Source organism: Spinacia oleracea, chromosome 6 (assembly GCF_020520425.1).
Source record: "Spinacia oleracea cultivar Varoflay chromosome 6, BTI_SOV_V1, whole genome shotgun sequence".
NCBI lineage: Eukaryota > Viridiplantae > Streptophyta > Magnoliopsida > Caryophyllales > Amaranthaceae > Spinacia > Spinacia oleracea.
The window spans coordinates 76,718,536-76,738,320 of record NC_079492.1 but is presented as its reverse complement, the minus strand read 5'-3'; the positions used below and the strand labels follow the sequence as shown (position 1 = coordinate 76,738,320).

The 19,785-nt window shown below is 38.5% G+C and overlaps 1 protein-coding gene and 1 non-coding gene across 2 annotated transcripts; both read left to right on the top strand.

Moving 5' to 3' along the window:
* The first annotated feature begins 3,031 nt into the window (after window positions 1–3,031).
* LOC110799518 (tubulin beta chain) lies at window positions 3,032–5,512 on the top strand. The gene is made up of 3 exons (XM_022004788.2): window positions 3,032–3,553; window positions 4,278–4,547; window positions 4,659–5,512. The coding sequence occupies exons 1-3, from the start codon at window positions 3,148–3,150 to the stop codon at window positions 5,333–5,335; spliced, it is 1,353 nt and encodes a 450-aa protein (XP_021860480.1). The 5' UTR covers window positions 3,032–3,147; the 3' UTR covers window positions 5,336–5,512.
* Window positions 5,513–19,218: 13,706 nt separating this feature from the next.
* On the top strand, window positions 19,219–19,325 carry LOC130464512 (small nucleolar RNA R71). The gene has a single exon (XR_008924916.1). It is a non-coding gene; the product is annotated as a small nucleolar RNA R71 (small nucleolar RNA).
* Window positions 19,326–19,785: the final 460 nt, after the last annotated feature.

Sequence of the window (19,785 nt, the reverse complement as noted above, 5' to 3'; positions counted from 1 at the left end):
AACACTAATTCAATCTTCAATTTTCAATTTTCCTACAATTTTCTATAATATCAAAGCAATTGGGAGTACAAATCAGAAAATTATCCTAAACCTAGCAAGGTAAGCCGAATCCCTAATACAAATTATCATGATTCTATCGAAGTTTCTATCTTTCTAATTTCAAGTTTACTAATCCTATGATGTTCTTGTGTTGATTCATACACACTTGGACTAAGAAATGTCAAAAAGGAGTAATCTTTTAGGGGATTTCATACTTGAAATCCCCTCAAATGATCATCCAAACTCCTTCTACAAGTTTCAAGTTTCAATCTTTATCCTTTGTTTTCAGAAAACATGATTAGTAAGTTGAAGCTTTCATCCTTGAAAGTATTCCTTACAACAATCATCATCAAATCTTCAAAAAACCTCAACTTTATACAAGTTCAAGGATGTTTGGAAAAGTGCAAACCCTTTTCCAAACTAGAACACATGACCATTTCAATTCGTATCATCAATATTCAAGTTCTATATTCAATATTCAATGATGTTTAAATGAGATCAACTTCTCCTTAAACTAGAATCTATTTCAAATTATGGAGCATATTAAAGGTGAGGCCTTTTAACATGGAAAGGCCTAATCTTTATGTGTCAAGACTCCTAATTTCAATATTCAAGTTCTACAGTCAAGTTCAAGTTTCCTTTCAAATTCTATATTCAAAATCAATGATGCTTCAAGATGAGCAACTCATCTAAAGTTAAGATTTTTAGAGAATTGAATCCGTATCCGGCACACTTATTATTAAGTAGTTGTTTGGCGTTCGGATTTCAAATACAATAATACAATTTTAATATCGTCATTTAAATATCGCACTTTCAATACCGCACTTTCAATATCGCAATTTCAATATCGCACTTTCAATATTGCAATTTCAATAACGCACTTTCAATATCGCACCTTTATTTCATATGCTTGTAATTTCAATTCCGCATTCTTTACTCACCTTTTTAAGGTGATGTGGTTTTGTACGCATTTCAATAATTCCTTTATTTTGTGATGATGTTTTACATGTTTATCGATGTCATCACCTAACATGCTAAATACAACAATATACAAAGGTTACATCACGCTTAACAAAGATAATTTTTGGACAAACCGGCCTTAGGTTCCCTTAATTAACTTTAAAGCAAAGTGACCGCGTACAAGTAGAAATTTCAATGTTCTAAAATGAATGATTCAACCTAGTGTCATGATTAGGATTTCACGAAAACGATCCTTGTCTTGTATTCGAATGTATTTTTAAAGCTTGCCTAAATAAGCGGTTTGTCCCCGTACCCGAATCTCACACATTCGGTTTCAAGTTTCAATGTCTTATCCAAAAGAGTCAATTTTTGGTCCTTCCGAACCGGACCCTTAAAATGTATTATGTATTAAGAGTTTGTTCATGTTGTATCAGAAAAAAAGAGCCTAATGAAATGGAGTATGTAATTAGATTTCTAGATTATTATGAACAAACTCCTTTATGATTTTTCTCTGTCACCATGGGGGTTGTAATTTATGTACTACCAGTTTACTGTGGCAGTAGCCATTTGTACATTATGTCTTATTTAACTTACAATTAGTACTTGTTCAACCTCTCCTAAGTACTTGATTTTGAAACTGAGTGTCTAATAGTTAATTAAAGTTGATTTGCATTGCAAACTTCTTCTGTTTATTGCTGGAAATTTGTTACAAACTGCTCTACTTCATTGCTAGGAAAATTAGAAATGCAAACTAGCCGTTAGATTCAAATTCTGCAGTTTAAAAGCGGTTGGGTATTTGGTGCAAACAAGTTTACAAATGGGTGTATATTGTACAAAAAGTTTATAAATAGTTGCATTTGGTGAATTATAAACATGGCTTAACGGAAGACTAACGGAAAGTCAAAATAGGGGTATTTGGTGAACAATACGAAATAAATAAGGGCATATTATGTGATTTGAAACAGGCAGGGATATTTGGTAAATTTCGTGAAAGCTCAAGGGAATTTCATGAAAAAATCAATTTATTTATTCGAATAAAACAACAATGGAGTTTATGATAGAGATAACATGTACAAAATGATGTTTTTTTAAAAAAAAATTAAGTGGAGATTATGAGAGAGAGAAACAATCAAATATTTAAGAAAATTAATAAAAGAGACGAGGATGGTAAAATAAGGTAGAAAGTTAACAAAAATATAAATGATGCATTTAAAAAAATACCCATAAGAAGCTAGTCATGCATTTAAAAAATCGGAGAGAGTGTCATCCAACATTAATTACCAACATTAGCATATGATTTGAGTGGAGATTGTGAAAGAGCGAGACATAATAAAATATATTAGCTATGATCTTTACACTTTTTGTTTTAGTCTGTTTCATAATAGTTTTTACAATTTATTTTATTCAATTTTTTGACATGAAATTAAATTTAGTATCTTACATTTCTTATCCCACAATATCTACAACTTTTCACTCAATTTCTTTTACTTTATTCATTTTTCTCTTACCTCCACCCACTTTTTTACCCATCTACCATATTTTTTATCTATATTTTATTATATCTCCCATTAATTTACACAGTTTTCCTAGCTTGTCTTAATATTTGTGAAAATAAATAACCATAAAGATTATTCTAAAATAGAGTAGTAGTAAATATTTAAAAATGCAAAAATAATGCAATTAAAAAACATCATCACACCCTATGCTTGAAACAATAACTATATCGATTCGGGTACCCACCTTATGTATCGGATATTAGATAAAAAAAATTCGGTTTTTCTATTTTTCGACTAATTTTGGTCAGCCCTGGCTACGGCCCATAGTCAACAACCAAAACCATATAAAAAAAAAAGTTACAACGGCCAAAACCCAAGCGGTTACTCTTCAAAAATATCCCGCCTCTGTATTTATTATTACCCCATAAAAAAATAAAAATAAAAATAAAAATTCCACCTCTACCCTTTTGCCAACTGTCACCTCTCAGCCCTGTACCCTCCAAAAACTCTCCCCCCATATATTCTCTTTCCTACAACTCCCCCTCTCAACCCCCCTCACATTTCTCCCCTTATTCCTTTAGATCTTCGTGATCGTATTGTTTTTTTCAATCTTCTTACCTCCTTCATCATAAATATATAATAATAAAATAAAATGAGGGAGATCTTGCACATTCAAGGAGGACAATGTGGGAACCAAATTGGTTCAAAGTTTTGGGAGGTGATATGCGATGAACATGGTGTTGATAAGACAGGGAGGTTTAGCCTTATTGAAGGTGGCTCCGCTGATACTCAGTTAGAACGTATTAATGTGTACTTTAATGAGGCTGCTGGTGGACGATATGTCCCCCGCGCTGTCCTTATGGATCTTGAACCTGGTACTATGGATAGTATCAGATCCGGCCCTCTTGGTCAAATCTTTAGGCCGGATAACTTTGTTTTTGGTCAGTCTGGTGCTGGTAATAATTGGGCTAAGGGTCATTATACCGAAGGTGCTGAACTTATTGATTCTGTTCTTGATGTTGTTCGTAAGGAGGCTGAGAATTGTGATTGTCTTCAAGGTAATATTAATCCCTATTTTATTTCCATTTTCTTAATTCTTATTATTTTTATTGTTTGGTTTATCTTTGAGAATATTAGCGGTTATGGCTTATTATCATGTACAATTTGTAATGAATGATCATAGTTTCTTTTTTTTATTGATGGATTTTGATCGGATTTAACGAGGTTTATGATCTTAATTTTTGTAATTATCTGATTAGATTTCTTTTCTGAATTTCTTGAATTTAATCATCCCAATACGTTACTGATCTATATTGCATGTCTGTGTTGCTGATAATTTAATTTGATTTTATTTTAATTTTTTGTCGGTGATCATTGTTATAGGTTAAGATTCTCAATTTGTTTAGGAAATGGACGGTCATTTCTTAGATGAACGGTTGGGATTGTTAGGGAATGTTTGGGATTTAAACATTTATTTGCAAGCATAGGTGTCATAATCTAAAGATAGGAAATCAAGGAAAAGAAATGGAGAGGATCCAAACATTTATTTGCTATGATTGCTGATTCATTTGTGGACGAAGATCCGCTTGAAGCTGATCACTTTTATAAAAATGTATAAAAACATAGAGCAGATTTGATGGGTTAGGTGAAAAAAAAAGGTGTAGGCTTTTTGGTTTGACTTGTTACTGGTGTGGTTTTAAAAGCAAAAAGTGTCATGTAGTATCTTAATTAAGTTGGAGGTTATGTCCTAATTAAGAGTTGAATTTGATTATTTGGTGGCAGGTTTCCAGGTATGTCACTCTCTTGGAGGTGGTACAGGTTCTGGTATGGGAACTCTTTTGATTTCCAAAGTCAGAGAGGAATACCCTGATAGGATGATGCTTACATTCTCTGTTTTCCCATCACCAAAAGTCTCTGATACCGTTGTTGAACCTTACAATGCAACTCTTTCTGTCCATCAATTGGTCGAAAATGCTGATGAATGTATGGTTTTGGATAATGAGGCACTCTATGATATTTGCTTCAGGACCTTAAAGCTGAGCAACCCAAGCTGTAAGTAATTAATTTTTAAGCGTTTTGATTAGATCTGCCAATTAATAACATCTGAAGTACATGACAGTTGAATGTTATATACTTAAATTAAATAATGTGTTGTAATGGCAGTTGGTGATCTGAACCACTTGATTTCGGCAACAATGAGTGGAGTGACATGCTGCCTCCGATTCCCTGGTCAACTGAACTCCGATCTGAGAAAGCTTGCTGTGAATCTCATCCCATTCCCAAGGCTTCATTTCTTTATGGTGGGTTTTGCCCCACTTACCTCTCGTGGGTCCCAACAATACGTATCCCTTACTGTCCCAGAGCTGACTCAACAAATGTGGGATGCAAAGAACATGATGTGTGCTGCTGATCCTCGACATGGAAGGTACCTTACAGCCTCAGCCATGTTCCGTGGGAAGATGAGCACAAAGGAAGTAGATGAGCAAATGATTAATGTACAAAACAAGAACTCATCTTACTTTGTAGAATGGATTCCAAACAATGTTAAGTCCAGTGTTTGTGACATCCCACCTACTGGTCTAAAGATGGCTTCCACATTTGTGGGTAATTCAACTTCAATCCAAGAGATGTTTAGGAGGGTAAGTGAACAGTTTACTGCTATGTTTAGGCGTAAGGCTTTCTTGCATTGGTACACTGGGGAAGGTATGGATGAGATGGAGTTCACTGAAGCAGAGAGTAACATGAATGATCTTGTAGCTGAGTATCAACAATATCAGGATGCAACTGCTGATTACGAAGAAGACTATGAGAATGAAGCTGAAGAGAATTACGAGGGTTAGCAATAGACAGACAGACTCTTGTCATATGTTGCTTTTTTTTTTTTTTAAACTGTTACTTGCATTATATGAATTTCTTGTTCTTTGGTTTCTACTCCTTGTTTTATAACCTTTCAAGTATCTTCTCTTGTATTAAGTGGAAATGTTACCAAGTATTGAATTTTTTTGTTCTTGATTGTATCTGTCGGTAAATTATAAAATATTTCTCAATTAATTTTAGCAGCTGTGTTGATGGGGTCAATGCGACAAAGCCAAACAATGTTTGATTTCCATAGATATGCTACAGCAAACATCGCCCCTACATCATTATTTTATATCCTAATGTTCCAGTCTGTTTAACTTATTTTCTAAACTGCTTTCCATGTTAGTGGATGTCTCTAACTATATAACTATGTCCATTAATTCATTTAGAAGAACTTGCTGTATAATTCCAACGCGCGGAATGTTTGGCTTTGTCGCACTGGGATCAAAATACAAAAAATGAAAAAGAAAATACTCCCTCCGTTCCAAAATAGTCGTTATACTTACTTTTGCACAAAATTTTAGGTGATGGTTTTGTTTAGTTATCAATTGTTGTTTTATTGAAAAAGTGAATGTAATAGGAGTTAATGGGGTATTTTTTAATTGAATGAGAGAGGGGGTGGGGACGAAAAATAAATTTGTGGAAAGAGAGAGACAACATAATAATTGTGGGGTCATTCCTTATTTAGAAGTGTAATAACTAATCTGGTACAGACGAAAAAGTAAAATGTAACAACTAATCTGGGACGGAGAGAATATAAATTGAACAAAAAGAACATTAACAAAAAGCTGAAAAGAATATGAACGAATTCCCTAGAAATAGCTAAAATGAAAACTAATTCCCAATTCGCATTGGTATAAAAATTATTTCCCATGGTACCGTCCACGTAGGATCGGTTACGAGCTTCGCATTTTTTAATTTTTTAATTGAGAATAAACCGCTAACGATGATAGCGGTTTAATCAAATGAACCATTAACACCAGTAGCGGTTTAACATAAAGAACCACTAACACCAGTAGCGGTTCTTAACTCTAAACCCCTACTCTTGTCAGCGGTTCATATTACATGTTTCCCACGCTCTATTTCTCTTGTACTCAACCTGTAAAACAACTTCCCTGTAAACCTGTAAGAATTATTTTTTTAAAAAAAATGCACATTTCACATATTTTGCACAAATGCTCCAAAAGAGTACACCAAGTGTAATTTCTCCATAAAAATAATCTCCACCGTATGTGTTTTCTCCAACATGAATTAAGTGCACATAATTACATCAAAGTAATTAATGTTTATAGATAATTTACTTCTATGTATCTATATAACAACTAGGAACTACGTTGTTTCTTCAAATGTCTTGTCGGTCCTAAGTCAGATTCATCCACCTCTTCAATGGAGTAAAAAACAGAAGTGCGTAGGCTTCTGTGGTATGTGACTCGCAATGGGGGAGATGCTAATGATGGAGAACTAAATGGTGACGAATGGCTAGAAGGAGAAAGTGGTGATATAGGAGGAGGAACTAAAGGAGAATGAGTAGTAGGAGTAGTAGTAGTAGTAGTAGTAGTAGTAGTAGGAGGAGGAGGAGATTGATTAGGAGGAGGAAAAGGTGGAAGTGGTGTCGTAGGAAGAGATTGATCAGGAAGAGGAAGAGGTGGAGGTGGAGGTGGAGGTGGTTGTGGTAGGAGAAGAGAAGGAGCAAAGGGAGGAGGTGTTGGCGGGCGAGGAGGAGGAGGAGGAGAAAAAAGAGGAGGTGTTGGCGGGCGAGGAGGAGGAGGTAGTGGCGGGCGAGGAGGAGGAGAAAAAGGAGGAGGTAGTGGCGGGCGAGGGTGTAATGCACGAGGTACTCTGAAATTACGTGATGAGGTGGGAGAGCTATGTGCATGACCATGAAAAGCAGGGATACTAGATGACGAGGAAGACGTATGAGTTGGGATACCTAGATCTTGTAGCAGGTATTCCTTGTCAATCTCATGTAAGGCTTCGGTTCAAGAACTTGCTAAGCTTTGTAAGGTATGCAACGCCAACCCTAACGCTGTTGCAGTGGGCAAATCAGATGTAGACTCTACGGCTCGGGTACATTTCTTCACCACATCAGCTAGTACATGAGACTATATAAATAACAAAAGTGAGATATTCAAGTTCTTACAATGTGAGATAAAAAAATAGAGAACTTAGTTTTTCAAATTTATACTTTGTTTAAGTCTTACCAGTACAAACTCCATAGAGGGCAGGTTGATATTGAGTCGAACGACGCTCTTGGGTAGGCGCTGTTTGTAATCTTCTGATACCACGACATATAGGCATTTAGAGATGTTGTTTGACCCCTAGTGAAAAATGCCACCTACAACTCTATCTTCCCGCTTATTCCACTCTTCCAAATAGGTTGCATGCATTTTAACATAATTCTTGTTTTTTATTCCTCGACGATCAATACGGTGAAGTGATTTACTCGTGTCACAAGGAAGAGGGATAATCAGTTCGTATCCGAACTGGCGCATCACTCGATCGGGGCAGTGATACTCAACAATGTGAAAGCAAATCAATGGAGAGTAAGTACGCCAAATATGTCTATCATCTCGACAAATGTCCGGAAGTAAAGAAAGAATATCCTCCGTATACGGCTGCCATTTCATCTATAAAGAATAAAATACAAGGTTGTTATAAACTTATAATTAATAGTTTTAGGCAATGAAAGCACAAAATATTCATATGTGCAACAGAATATCTGAGTATACTGGCTTGTTCTGTTGTTTTAATGAAAGCCCCATTTTGGATGGGTTTTGGGTGACATGGTTGTGGAAGGGTTGTTTTCTTATGGTGGTGAGGGACTAGGAAAAGTCACATCCGATAAATGATCAACAATGTATCGATCATCAGTGAACATTCTTGTGAATGATCCAATCCCTACATTAGGAATTGTTAATGGCGAGTTCGAAGGCATACTTGTAGGAAAAGAACCAAAGTTTTCAACCACACTTTGCTGCTTAGGAACTTGTTCTAGGTATAATTGCATACTGGACATTGAATTTTGTCTCACAGCAGCCCACATGGCTCTTAATGAATTCTCATCATTCAATTGAATAGCTGCTATGTATGAGTTGTATATTGGATAACTCATTCGCATTTTCTGAAGGAAATTATGCCCTTGGTCCAAATATGCATTTAATGATAAGTCTAATAAATGCGGTTCAGTATTAATTAACAAGTTAATAATTCAGTGAGATCAAGTGAGCTGAATGCCTAGCTAGAGGTCGCTTCAGTTCAAGTGGAATTAATGATATTAATCCACAACTTACTCTTGACTGAACCCGTAGGGTCACACAAATAGTACATAAACGGATCAAGTACTTAATGACATTAAATACTCCATCTATGGATATTCGGAATCGACAGATCTTGGTTTCAGTGGGAGCTAAGATCGCCAAAGACAAGTAAATGAATACTCCGGAAACGATGATATTGCCGGAAACGGAAATATGGATCGTATCGGAAATATAAATATTATCCAAGACGTAGATGTTGCCGGAAACGGAAACATGGTACGTATCGGAAAATATTATCGGAAATGGAAATAATGCCGGAAACGGAAATATTTTCAGAATCGGAAATATTATCGGAATCGGAAAATAATTCCGGAAACGGAAATATTAAATATTTGTTCGAAACGGAAATTAATTCCGGAATCGGAAATGTTAAATATTGTTCGTATCGGAAATGAATTCCGGAATCGGGAATTTAATCGGAAGCGTATCATACGAATTAGCATCGGACGAGACTTGCTAGACGAAGGCCCAGCACGAAGCCAGGCCCTCGCCCAGCAAGCCATACGCATCAAAACACGCCAAAGCCTCGCCAGGCCAGCGCAAGGCCAAGCCCAGCAAGGCGTGGCGCGTGCGCGGAGCAAGTGGGCTGCGAAGCAATGGGATAGGCGCCGTGCAGTTCGTGTGGGCCTTGAGGCATGCGCACGGGCTGTGCGGTGCTCGTGCTCGTGTGCGTACTATACGAATCCGAAAGCTATCGGAATTCGTGCTATGATTAAATCCTAATCCTAGAAGATAGAAATTAATTAAATAGAGTTCTAAAGGGATTCTAATTAATTAATTTAGTATTCTAATAGGATTCTAAATCCTTTTCCATGATTCTATAAATATGTGCCTAGGGTCACAAATTTATACGCGAGTTCAATAAGTATTCAAACAATAAAAGCTAGGATTTTTAAGCAGAAAATTCAGCCATAAACCTTGCCTATCTAGCCGAAAATAATAGTACCTTAAGGGCGATTCTAGTTGGTCAATCTTAAGGCGGATCCGGACGTGCTGTGGACTATCTACGGAGGGACGACACTTGGAGTCCTAAAGACTTGTTCTTGTTCGATTCGGGCGCAGCTAGGGAGGGCACGCTACAAAGTGTATGCATCCTAGACTAATTATATGATTATGTGCAATTGATATGATTCCTGGCATCAAGGTTTTTCCGCATGATTTATGTTGTTCATATGTATCATAACCTAACATTTTCAACTCTACATATCGTGGATCACATCCCACAACTTCATATATCTTACTCAAAACCTCCGAAAAATTCAAATCAGAACCAATGAACAAACACTTACTTTCCCCGCCTAAATATGACACACCACCTTCTTTTTCCACAATTTCCCCACCAGTATAACAGAAAAGAGAGAAGTTTGAGAGCTCCATATTCTAATTACACAATTTTAAGATAAGAGTTATATACAACACTACAATTGAAAACAAAAGACTATTAAACTAACTTCAAAATTTACAAAAAATATATTTCATAGCACTACATACATGAGGGGAAACCAAAGTACTAAAACAGAGACAAAAAAAATCACTCAATAGAATAAAGCATGTATTAAACTCCCATCAAAATATGAAATTAAGAGCATGAAATGTAGAACTGCAAGTCCACAAATTCACAAAATTTCGGAATTAATTTCACAATTAACACCATATAATATTATTATTATTAATAATAATAATAATAATAATAATAATAATAATAATAACAATAATAATAACAATAATAATAATAACAATAATAATAATAACAATAATAATAATAATAATAACAATAATAATAACAATAATAACAATAATAATAACAATAATAATAACAATAATAATAACAATAATAATAATAATAATAATAATAATAAGAGCAATTAAGAAATTAGGGCTAACCTCACAATTGAAGATTGTAGAGATACGAGTGAGGAATGAATTAAGCTGCAGCCATAATTGACGTCGGCAAGAACCGTCTAACACCCTAAAGCACCGGTGACCACCAATCGAGCACCGACAAGCACCCGTACAGGGGGGTTTACTTTTTCGCTCCTCTGACCTTTCTTTTCTAATGTTTCGTGAAGTTGCTGAACTATGGGAAGCAAAAGAAAGAAAAGCAAGTTTAATATTCTTTGTTTAAAAATATAAATAAATGAAAACCGCTTCTCCTATTAGCGGTTTAACATTTTAAACCGACACTGGCGGTTTCGGTTATAATATATGAACCGCTAATAGCGACAGCGGTTTTATGATTTTTTTTTTTTAAAAAAAAAATACCTCGTACCCGATCCTACGTGGACGGTACCATGGGAAATAGTTTTTATACCAATGCAAATTGGGGATTAGTTTTCGTTTTAGCTATTTCAAGGGAAACGTTCAAAGAATATTGCATGTATTGCAATAATATTAAAAATACACTATAAGTAAAAACAAAAGGAACAAAATGAAAAGAACATTGAAGATATAACATATTCTCTCTCCTAATAAACAGATAAAAAAACAACTCTTTTTGAAAAGAACATCATGTGAAAAAATGCACAAGAACAACAATAAAAAATCTTCTCTTCGTGCAGAAAGATTTGACGCAGAAGTGAAGGAGCTACTGCCTACTGGGTAATTGCGACCATCTGCTCTATATGTCCTGCAATGATGGTAAGTTTGTTAATGATAATTGTGGTTGATTAAGCATAATTGAAGAAATTAAGAAATTAATTGAAAATTTATTTGAGTTTAATTCGTTCATGTAAGTAAAGTTAGAATTTTTGTGATTGAAATGTTGAGGAATGTGAATTGTGATTAGGAATGTTGAATGACATGGTTCATACATAATTGTTTCGAAATATAAACATTAAAAATCTGCCCTAAGTTTTAATAGTTTTTAATTAATCGTGGTTAATTTATAATTAATTTGTCATTGTTGTGGGTGATAAACTTTCCTAATTTTAGTCAGTGTTGTTAATTAACACTCTAATCTATTAACTCCATATACAGGGGGCGGGAAAATTGGTCACTTTGAAAATTTGGCATTCGAGTTCTTTTAGGAAGAAGGGTTCTGTGTTGGAATTTGTAGGAGGGGAGTATAAGACTGACAGGCTAAAGTCGTATCACCTAATCAAAAATAACCTAACGTTCACCAACTAAAAATGTAGCAAGGGAAGCAGGGATCGTATCCACAGGGAAACAATGTTCTTTCCACTATTAATTAACTAATCTAGACTACTGGTAACAAAGAATTGGATTGGTTTGTATATTAAGCTAAGGCAAATAATCAAACTGGAATATAACAATATTAAGGGAATCTAGGGTAGCGGTTCACCATAAATGCAGACCGGGATTGGACAACGGACAATAACAATTAATTAACAATCATAACTAGGAAAACATGCATCTCTCGAATCTTATGAATTCCTTAGGATATAACAACTAGCGGGCTCTCGCTACGTACTAGAAATAATTCCTATCTAATAGCCACAGACCAAAAACATCAGATTTATACCTCTCGGCGCATAATCTAAGGTTAATCAAACTCAAATCAAAATAGTCCGGCCGAACAGAATTGACGAGCAATAATAATAAGCTATAGAAATTATAATCAATCAATCAAATAATCAAGTCCACATATAATCCCAATCATGCATTCATGGATCTCCTAAACCCTAGAAATTAAACTACTCACTCATGATAACTAATAACAAAGCGATTAACATAATGGAAAACATGATCAAAGCAATAGAATAAATTAAAGTAAGAAACAATACCGACTTGAAGAACAATGGAAATTGAAAGCTTGCGTTTTTATATAAATCGAACTAAGTGTTTGAATTCATGTAGAGAGAAAAATAAAACTTAGAGAAATAAACTAAGCGTTTTGTGCTGAAAAATAAGATGTTTACTAAAAATAAAAGGGCTAGTATTTATAGTTTGCCCAAAATACAAGCCAAAAACCGGAAAGAAAAAACGCGAAAAAGCATAAGGGGTTGGCGTCGCCCGATCGGGCGGCTCTTCGCCCGATCGGGCGAATCACTCGATAGTCGGCCCGATCGGGCCAAAATCCGCCCGATCGGGCGGATTGCGAAATTTCCACAAAGCCTCCAGATTGACCGCCCGATCCGCATCGGGCGAGCTGCGCCCGATCGGGCTTGATGAACTTGCCTTGCTTATACTTCCTTCCGATGGTTGCATTTCGCCCTCAGCTTCCAGGGCGATTTGCAATCTTCAATGTATCTCGCCCGTATCACCAAGTCTAACTCCCGGGGCTCAACCATAAGCATCTAAGGCTCCCGAAAGTCGACGATGGAGGTCCCGAACTTCTCGGACTCATATAGTGGCCTTGATCAACAATGAAACGGGTCTAAAACGACCCATTTCTCATAATCAAACCTGAAACTCAAGGCACACTCAATAACACACATTAGTACTAGAAACGGCTCCTAAGAGCACGTTTGATACATAGAAGTACTAAGGGACGGGGGTAAAAACTCTATATAAAACGCATATATCAAACTCCCCCAAGCTAGATCTTTGCTTGCCCCTAAGCAAAGAAATCATCGATGAATACATAAATCAACTTCACCCCAAACACATCTTAAAACAATGGATACGATTCAAGGCAAAATCCAACAAGCATGCATCAATGTCAACCAATCAAATTCATTCAGCCGCCAATCCACCTCAACAATCGTCACGCAAAGCGAACCACAAGTGTACAATGGAATTCAAGACTAGTGCTCACACACTCGTCACTCATTTATGTGGCGGATAAAAATTGTACCCGTTCGCTCCCCTCCCAACATATATGTGTACAATGCCCTCCCAAACTCACAACACTCGTGTGTCTAGAAAAACATGCACTCAACCTAGTAGTCGACTCGGAATGTGTCATGTCATAACTTGCATTGATAAACAACTACTTTCACATTAATATGACTCTATGCACAAAGGTCGGAAGGTCTTCAAAGCTTGTAATGATAGGCTTAGGTAGAGGTGCGGTAAATTTGGGTATAATGTGAGCTTTAAAGCCTTGGCTTTGGGGAGCATAAATCCTAAAAACAACCGTGATCAATCAACATAATGACCATAATCTCCCACTCAACACATGACAAAACAACAAATAGCCAACACCATACTTTCTTGCATTTTTTTTTTCACAATTGTAACCAATCACTCATAAGGATATGAATTTGCAGAACTTGATTGAAACAACACTTTGAACTTTTTATGAGAGTAATAGATTTTTCTCTTTCTTTTCCTTTTCAATCTCTCTTTTTTTTTCTTTCTTTTTAGAAACCTTCACATTTGTTTTGTTCTTTCATCTCTTTTCATTTTCAACTCATTTTCAACAACAAACATGATAAGACGAACTCCTTTTTCGATACCTACTTTGTGCTCAAAATGTAGCACATTACAACTCCCTCACCTCACTACTATTAGCTCCCCCAAGCTAGGTTTGGGACTAGTAACCAATGGGGTTTTTCATGGGCTTGTAATATGGCTAGTCACCGAATAAAAGGGCACAAGCAACAACATGGGTAGAAAAGGAGGGGACAAATGTATCTAATTTCATCTGAAGGCTACCTAAATAGAAAAATGCCTTCGTCCTCCACAATGTGCATGTATATGAGTCATAAAACACTACTAATAGTTGCAAATCAATACTCAAAATCAATGACACACCAGGAAGCTATCACACATCCTAACCAAATCAACTAGTCAAGCACCAAGTCCACAAATAGTTGGTCAGAGTTGACTCATGTTAAGGCATCAAAGCAATCGAATATCAAATCATGGCTAACGCATCCACATTGCTCGTCATCAAATACCAAGAATCAAAACAATTTTCAATCAAAGGGGCACAGGGAAGCATGATATTGTATTCATCGGAACGTATTTTTGAATTTTTGTATTTTTGTATTTTTGTATTTTTTTTTTCTTTTTCAAAGCAATAAACTAATTTAGAAAGCATTAAACATACCAAAATAAACACACTAAAATAAAGAAATGCGAAAATAAAAGAAAGACATACCTACAATGTACAAGTAGTGTGAAACCCCCCCCAAACCAAATCAGACAATGTCCTCATTGGCTCAAGGGTATCGAACCTCATCATCAACATCAGCATCACTGATGGCCTTGGCCATCATCACCATCATCATCACCATCATCTCTGCCACCATGCCCACTAGGACCCGCTCCCCACCCTCCGTACTGGGTGGGTGTGAAGGTGCCCATAGAACCCGGAGCTCCATATCCCTCCGCGGGATAGGTAAACCAGGTAGGGTGCTCGTAATCTGGGGCAATATAGCCCTGCCTGGCATACTGATCATAAAATGGGAACATGGTCCTCTGGTGATCAGCTGCGAACTCCCGGAACCCGAGCTCAAGTCTGCTCAACCTCTCATCAATGGACCCCTGATCCTCATGAACTACCGGGCCACTCTGGGGCCTCCCTGTGTCTCGACGCCCCCTCCTGAAGTAGGTGCGAGGCTCTGGCTGGTACTGATGGGGCTCTGGCTGAGGGTCAGGCTGAGGCTGGGGGTCAGGCTGAGGCTCTCGCTCAAATCCAACAAATAGATAATGAGCCTGACCGGGTCTGAAACTAGTGCGGCCCTGAGGGTCAGGCAAGGTGAAAAGCCTGTTTCCCTCGAACATCCAGTACATGGCTCCCGGCCTAAATAAACCGTGCTCCCCCTGCAGCCTACGGAGTCCAGCAAAATAAGCCAAATCAAGCAAGTTGCTACCCAGAACTGGGATCTGGTTAGCCTCAGTAAAATTGGCCGTGGCCATGGCTATGTGGGTGATCAACCCACCAATGGTAATCTTGGTAGTATGTGTGGAGGGGGCTATGGAGTAAAATTGAGAGGCCATGTGATGTGCAAGGTTCATTTTGTAGCTCTCCTCTCCTTCGGAAACGTAGCCACCTAGGATCTCTAGCTCCGTACTTCTAATGTTCTGGGTCTCATCCCTACCAAAGATAGTAAATCCTAGGAACCTGTAAAAGACAATGGGTACCGGGTGTTGAATCTTGGAAGCATGCAAATGTTGCATACTCCCGGGATTATCATTGCCCGTAAGCTTTCCCCACATGGTACAGTTATTGTGAGTCTCCTTGGGTTTCCTACTATATGTGGTAGACAATCCAAAAATCCTACCAAAATCAGATAAGCTCATGGTGTAGGTTCGGTTCATGACACGAAATTGAACCGATGACACGGTTCGATAACCATCCCTACGAATATTAAAACTACTCAAAAATTCTAGAGTCAACCGCTTAAATGTGAGACGGAGCATACCATACATGCTACTCATACCAACACCAACAAAAACACGTTTTACATCACGCTCAATTCCCATTTCATGCAATGATTTTTGACATATAAAGCGAGTAGGGATTACCTCCCTCAATTTGAGGTGCATGAATCGTGCTCGTTGCTCCTCCGTAATAAAGATGACATCCGGAAAATCCGTGTCGGGCTCGAATTGCGGTGGTGGAGGTGGTGGTGTCGGTTCCCGAGCTCGGCTTGTGGAAGCCTCATGTTGATTTCTTGGTACCCTCGTGCATTTTCTTTGTGGTCTATTTGCCATTGATGAAAAATCTGAATTTTTGAGTTTTTTGAGTTTTTTTTTGGGTGAATTTGGGGATTTTGTGGGGATGAGTGAAAACTTAAATCGATTAGGTGTAGGTTGTAGAGGATGATGAGGGGATGATTTTGATGAAAATTTTGTTGAATTTGGTGGAGAATTGAGGGAGATATGGTGGTTGGAAGTTTTTTTTGAGGTTGGGGTTTAATGGAGGGAGAGAGAGAGAGTTAGGTTGAAGATGAAGAAGAAGTGAAGAAAGAAAGAAGAAACCGTGTACTTGTCGCTGAAATCGCATCTCGCCCGATCGGGCGACATTCCGCCCGATCGGGCGGTTTGCGATCCTTTTCTTCTGATCCGTACGCGCCCGATCGGGCGCAGCTCGCCCGATCCGGATCGGGCGATTCGCGATTGCCTCTTTTCGTGACTTTTTCTGCCCAGAATTCCTCCTTGACTTTTCCACGAATTTTCCTCAACCGCCCGATCGGGCAAAATAATTTCGCCCGATCGGGCATTCCACTCGCTAGACCGCCCGATCGGGCAATATAAAATCGCCCGATCGAGCATTCCACTCGCCAGTCCGCTCGATCGGGCATGCTGCGCCCGATCAGGCAGAAATAAGCTTTATGAAAATCATCCGTGCGCGCCCGATCGGGCGCAGCTCGCCCGATCCGCATCGGGCGATTTGCAGTGTGCTTGGCCTTGAGCTTAATTTCACTTTCTCGAACTTGGGGCTTTAGGCCTGCACATTAAGAAACACCCAAACAGCGTAATGCCCTCTTCTCGCCTCACTAACACCAAAAACAATACTTAAACACACGTAGGTAATAGAAATACTTAAACACACGTAGGTAATGGAAAATACTAACTAAACACACAAAAATTAGAATCAACAATCAAGCTTATACTACTAAGGCAATAAATGGATAATGAAATACTCATCCCCTATTAGATTGATGTAATGTCCCCATTACACAATCTCCGTTTATGCGCAGACAATAGACATGAAAGGGATGAGAGCCACGACAGCTCATCGAATGGGGGCACCAAAGATGGTGCCACCTGGTGTCACATCGATTACCTTGGATGAGCTGTGTGGTGCGGGAAGTGACAGATCACGACCCCGATCGTGAATACGATGTCCACCGTTTACAGAACTTTCGGCCCCTTGGGTCGTGGCATCATCAATCCGTCCCTTCTTTCGAACCCATGCCGAAGAGTGTATACTCCGATCACCTCCACCTGCAAGACAATTTGAAACATGTGCTTTTTCCGAGGAGTTATTTGAGTTAGTATGAGTCAATTCGGTATTAAAATAATCATTAGAAATATTGACTCCAAAACATGACTCCTCTACCATAGGGTTCTTAGCAACATGGGTTAAATTGAAAGTAACCTTATCATCTCCCACATTTAGCGTCAACTTGCCATTCTTGACATCTATGATTGCCCCCGCAGTGTGTAGGAAAGGCCGACCTAAAATAATAGGAATTTGCCTATCCTCTTCCATGTCTAAAACAACAAAATCAACAGGAATAAAGAATTTACCTACTCTAACAGGCACATCTTCTAAGACACCTAGGGGGTATTTTACAGATCTATCGGCCATTTGCAGAGTTATGTTGGTAACTTTTAAATCACCCATGTTCAACTTAGTACATACAGACAGGGGCATGACACTAACACTGGCACCTAAATCACATAAGGCTTTGTCAATAAAAAGGTTGCCAATATTACACGGGATAGAGAAACTCCCGGGGTCCTTCAACTTGGGTGGAGACTTATTTTGTAGTAAGGCACTGCACTCCTCAGTAAATGCAACAGTCTCCACCTCACTAAATGCTCTCTTCCTAGTCAAGATGTCTTTCATGTATTTAGCATATGCAGGTACTTGAGTAATTAATTCAGTGAAAGGGACTGTTACCTGCAGATTCTTTACCACTTCTAAGAACTTACCAAACTGCTTGTCTAGCTTGTTCTTTAGCTGACGATGAGGGAAGGGAAGTTTGATAGGTGGAACTTGTATCTCAACTTTCTTCTCAACCCCTGTGTCAGCTTCCTTATCCTTGACCACCTTCTCACTTTCTCTTGGCACAACACCACTAACAGATACTTCAACCCCTTCCTCTATAGTCATAGGTGGCCCATCATACTCATATCCACTCCGCAGAGTGACAGCATTTACAGACTCTCTGGTCACAGGCTGTGAAGGGAGTTGACCTTTGGGTCTCTCTGCAAGAGCGGTAGCCATTTGTGCCAACTGTTTATCCATGATCTTGTTATGAGCAGTGAGGGCATCGATTTTGGCATCCTTTTCGCTTAGAGATTTCTGCAATTCCAACATCATATTCCTCATCTCTACAAGCATGGGATCAGGTTGTGTGGGTTGAGGTTGTGGTGGTAAGCCAGGTGATCCACTAGGTTGCGAGTTGTAGTTGCTCCGCGGTTGGTAGGGTTGTTGTGGTGGTAGAGGGTGTTGAATTTGGTGGGGGTTCTGAACATTAGTACTCCTATATGATAATAGGGGGTTATTTTTATACCCCTCATTGTATGAGTTGGAATACGGATTGTTCTGCTTGTAGGACTGGAATGCATTGCATTGTTCGATGGAGCTTCGGCATACCTGTGCATAATGGCCCTGCATCCCACAACTATTACAGACATTAGCAGATTGGGCACTCATTGCAGCGACACTAGCATGTTGGGTGGATTGGGAAGATGCGATCTGTATATTGTCGAGCTTGTGATGTAGGGCAGTTAGCTGAGCAGTAAGTTGTTCAATAGAATTCATCTCATGCTTAACACCTCGGTCGGCAAAACCTCTAGGATTCCCATATTGGGCACTATGGATGGCCATCTCCTCAATCACCTCCAAAGCTCTAGGCACCTCCAGTTGCATAAATCTTCCACTGGCAGCTGAATCCAAAAGACACCTAGACTCATTACCCAGACCATTGTAAAACTGTTGAACCAGGAACCAGTCATCCAAACCATGGTGTGGGCACTCTCTTTGCAAGTCCTTGAATCTCTCCCAAACTTCGAACAAACTCTCATCTACTTGTTGAGAGATACCTAATATCTGACCCCTCAGACGAGTTGTCTTCTCAGGTGGGAAATATTTAACATAGAATGCGAGGGCCAAAGAATTCCAATCGGTGATTTTCATAGCTGCGCGGTTGAGACTGTTAATCCATAGCTTGGCCTTCCCACTCAATGAAAATGGAAAGAGTATCTCCATAGTCTGCTCCGGTGTTAAATTCTTCTGCTTAATGGTGGCACAATACTGAATGAAAGACTGAATGTGGAGATTGGGATCTTCACCCTTTTCCCCACCGAATTGGTGTCTCTCGATCATGTTTATCAGTTGGGGTTCAATCTTGAAATTCTCGACCGCAATGGAAGGCATGATTGCCTTGGGAAGCATAGACAGACTTGGTTTAGAATAGTCTGTAAGCCTTGGCACAAGTGGGGGTGGTGGTGCTTGGTCACCCATCTCTGAATCTGTATGGAATAGATTGCTAATCAGATGGTCGGATTCAGAGTCAGAATAGTCT

Bases quoted from the DNA above. Each gene is read 5' to 3' on its own strand.
- LOC110799518 (XM_022004788.2), top strand. From the start codon at position 3,148: ATGAGGGAGATCTTGCACATTCAAGGAGGACAATGTGGGAACCAAATT. The intron at 3,554-4,277 runs GTAATATTAATC...ATTTGGTGGCAG, and splicing joins GAATTGTGATTGTCTTCAAG to GTTTCCAGGTATGTCACTCT. The intron at 4,548-4,658 runs GTAAGTAATTAA...TTGTAATGGCAG, and splicing joins AAAGCTGAGCAACCCAAGCT to TTGGTGATCTGAACCACTTG.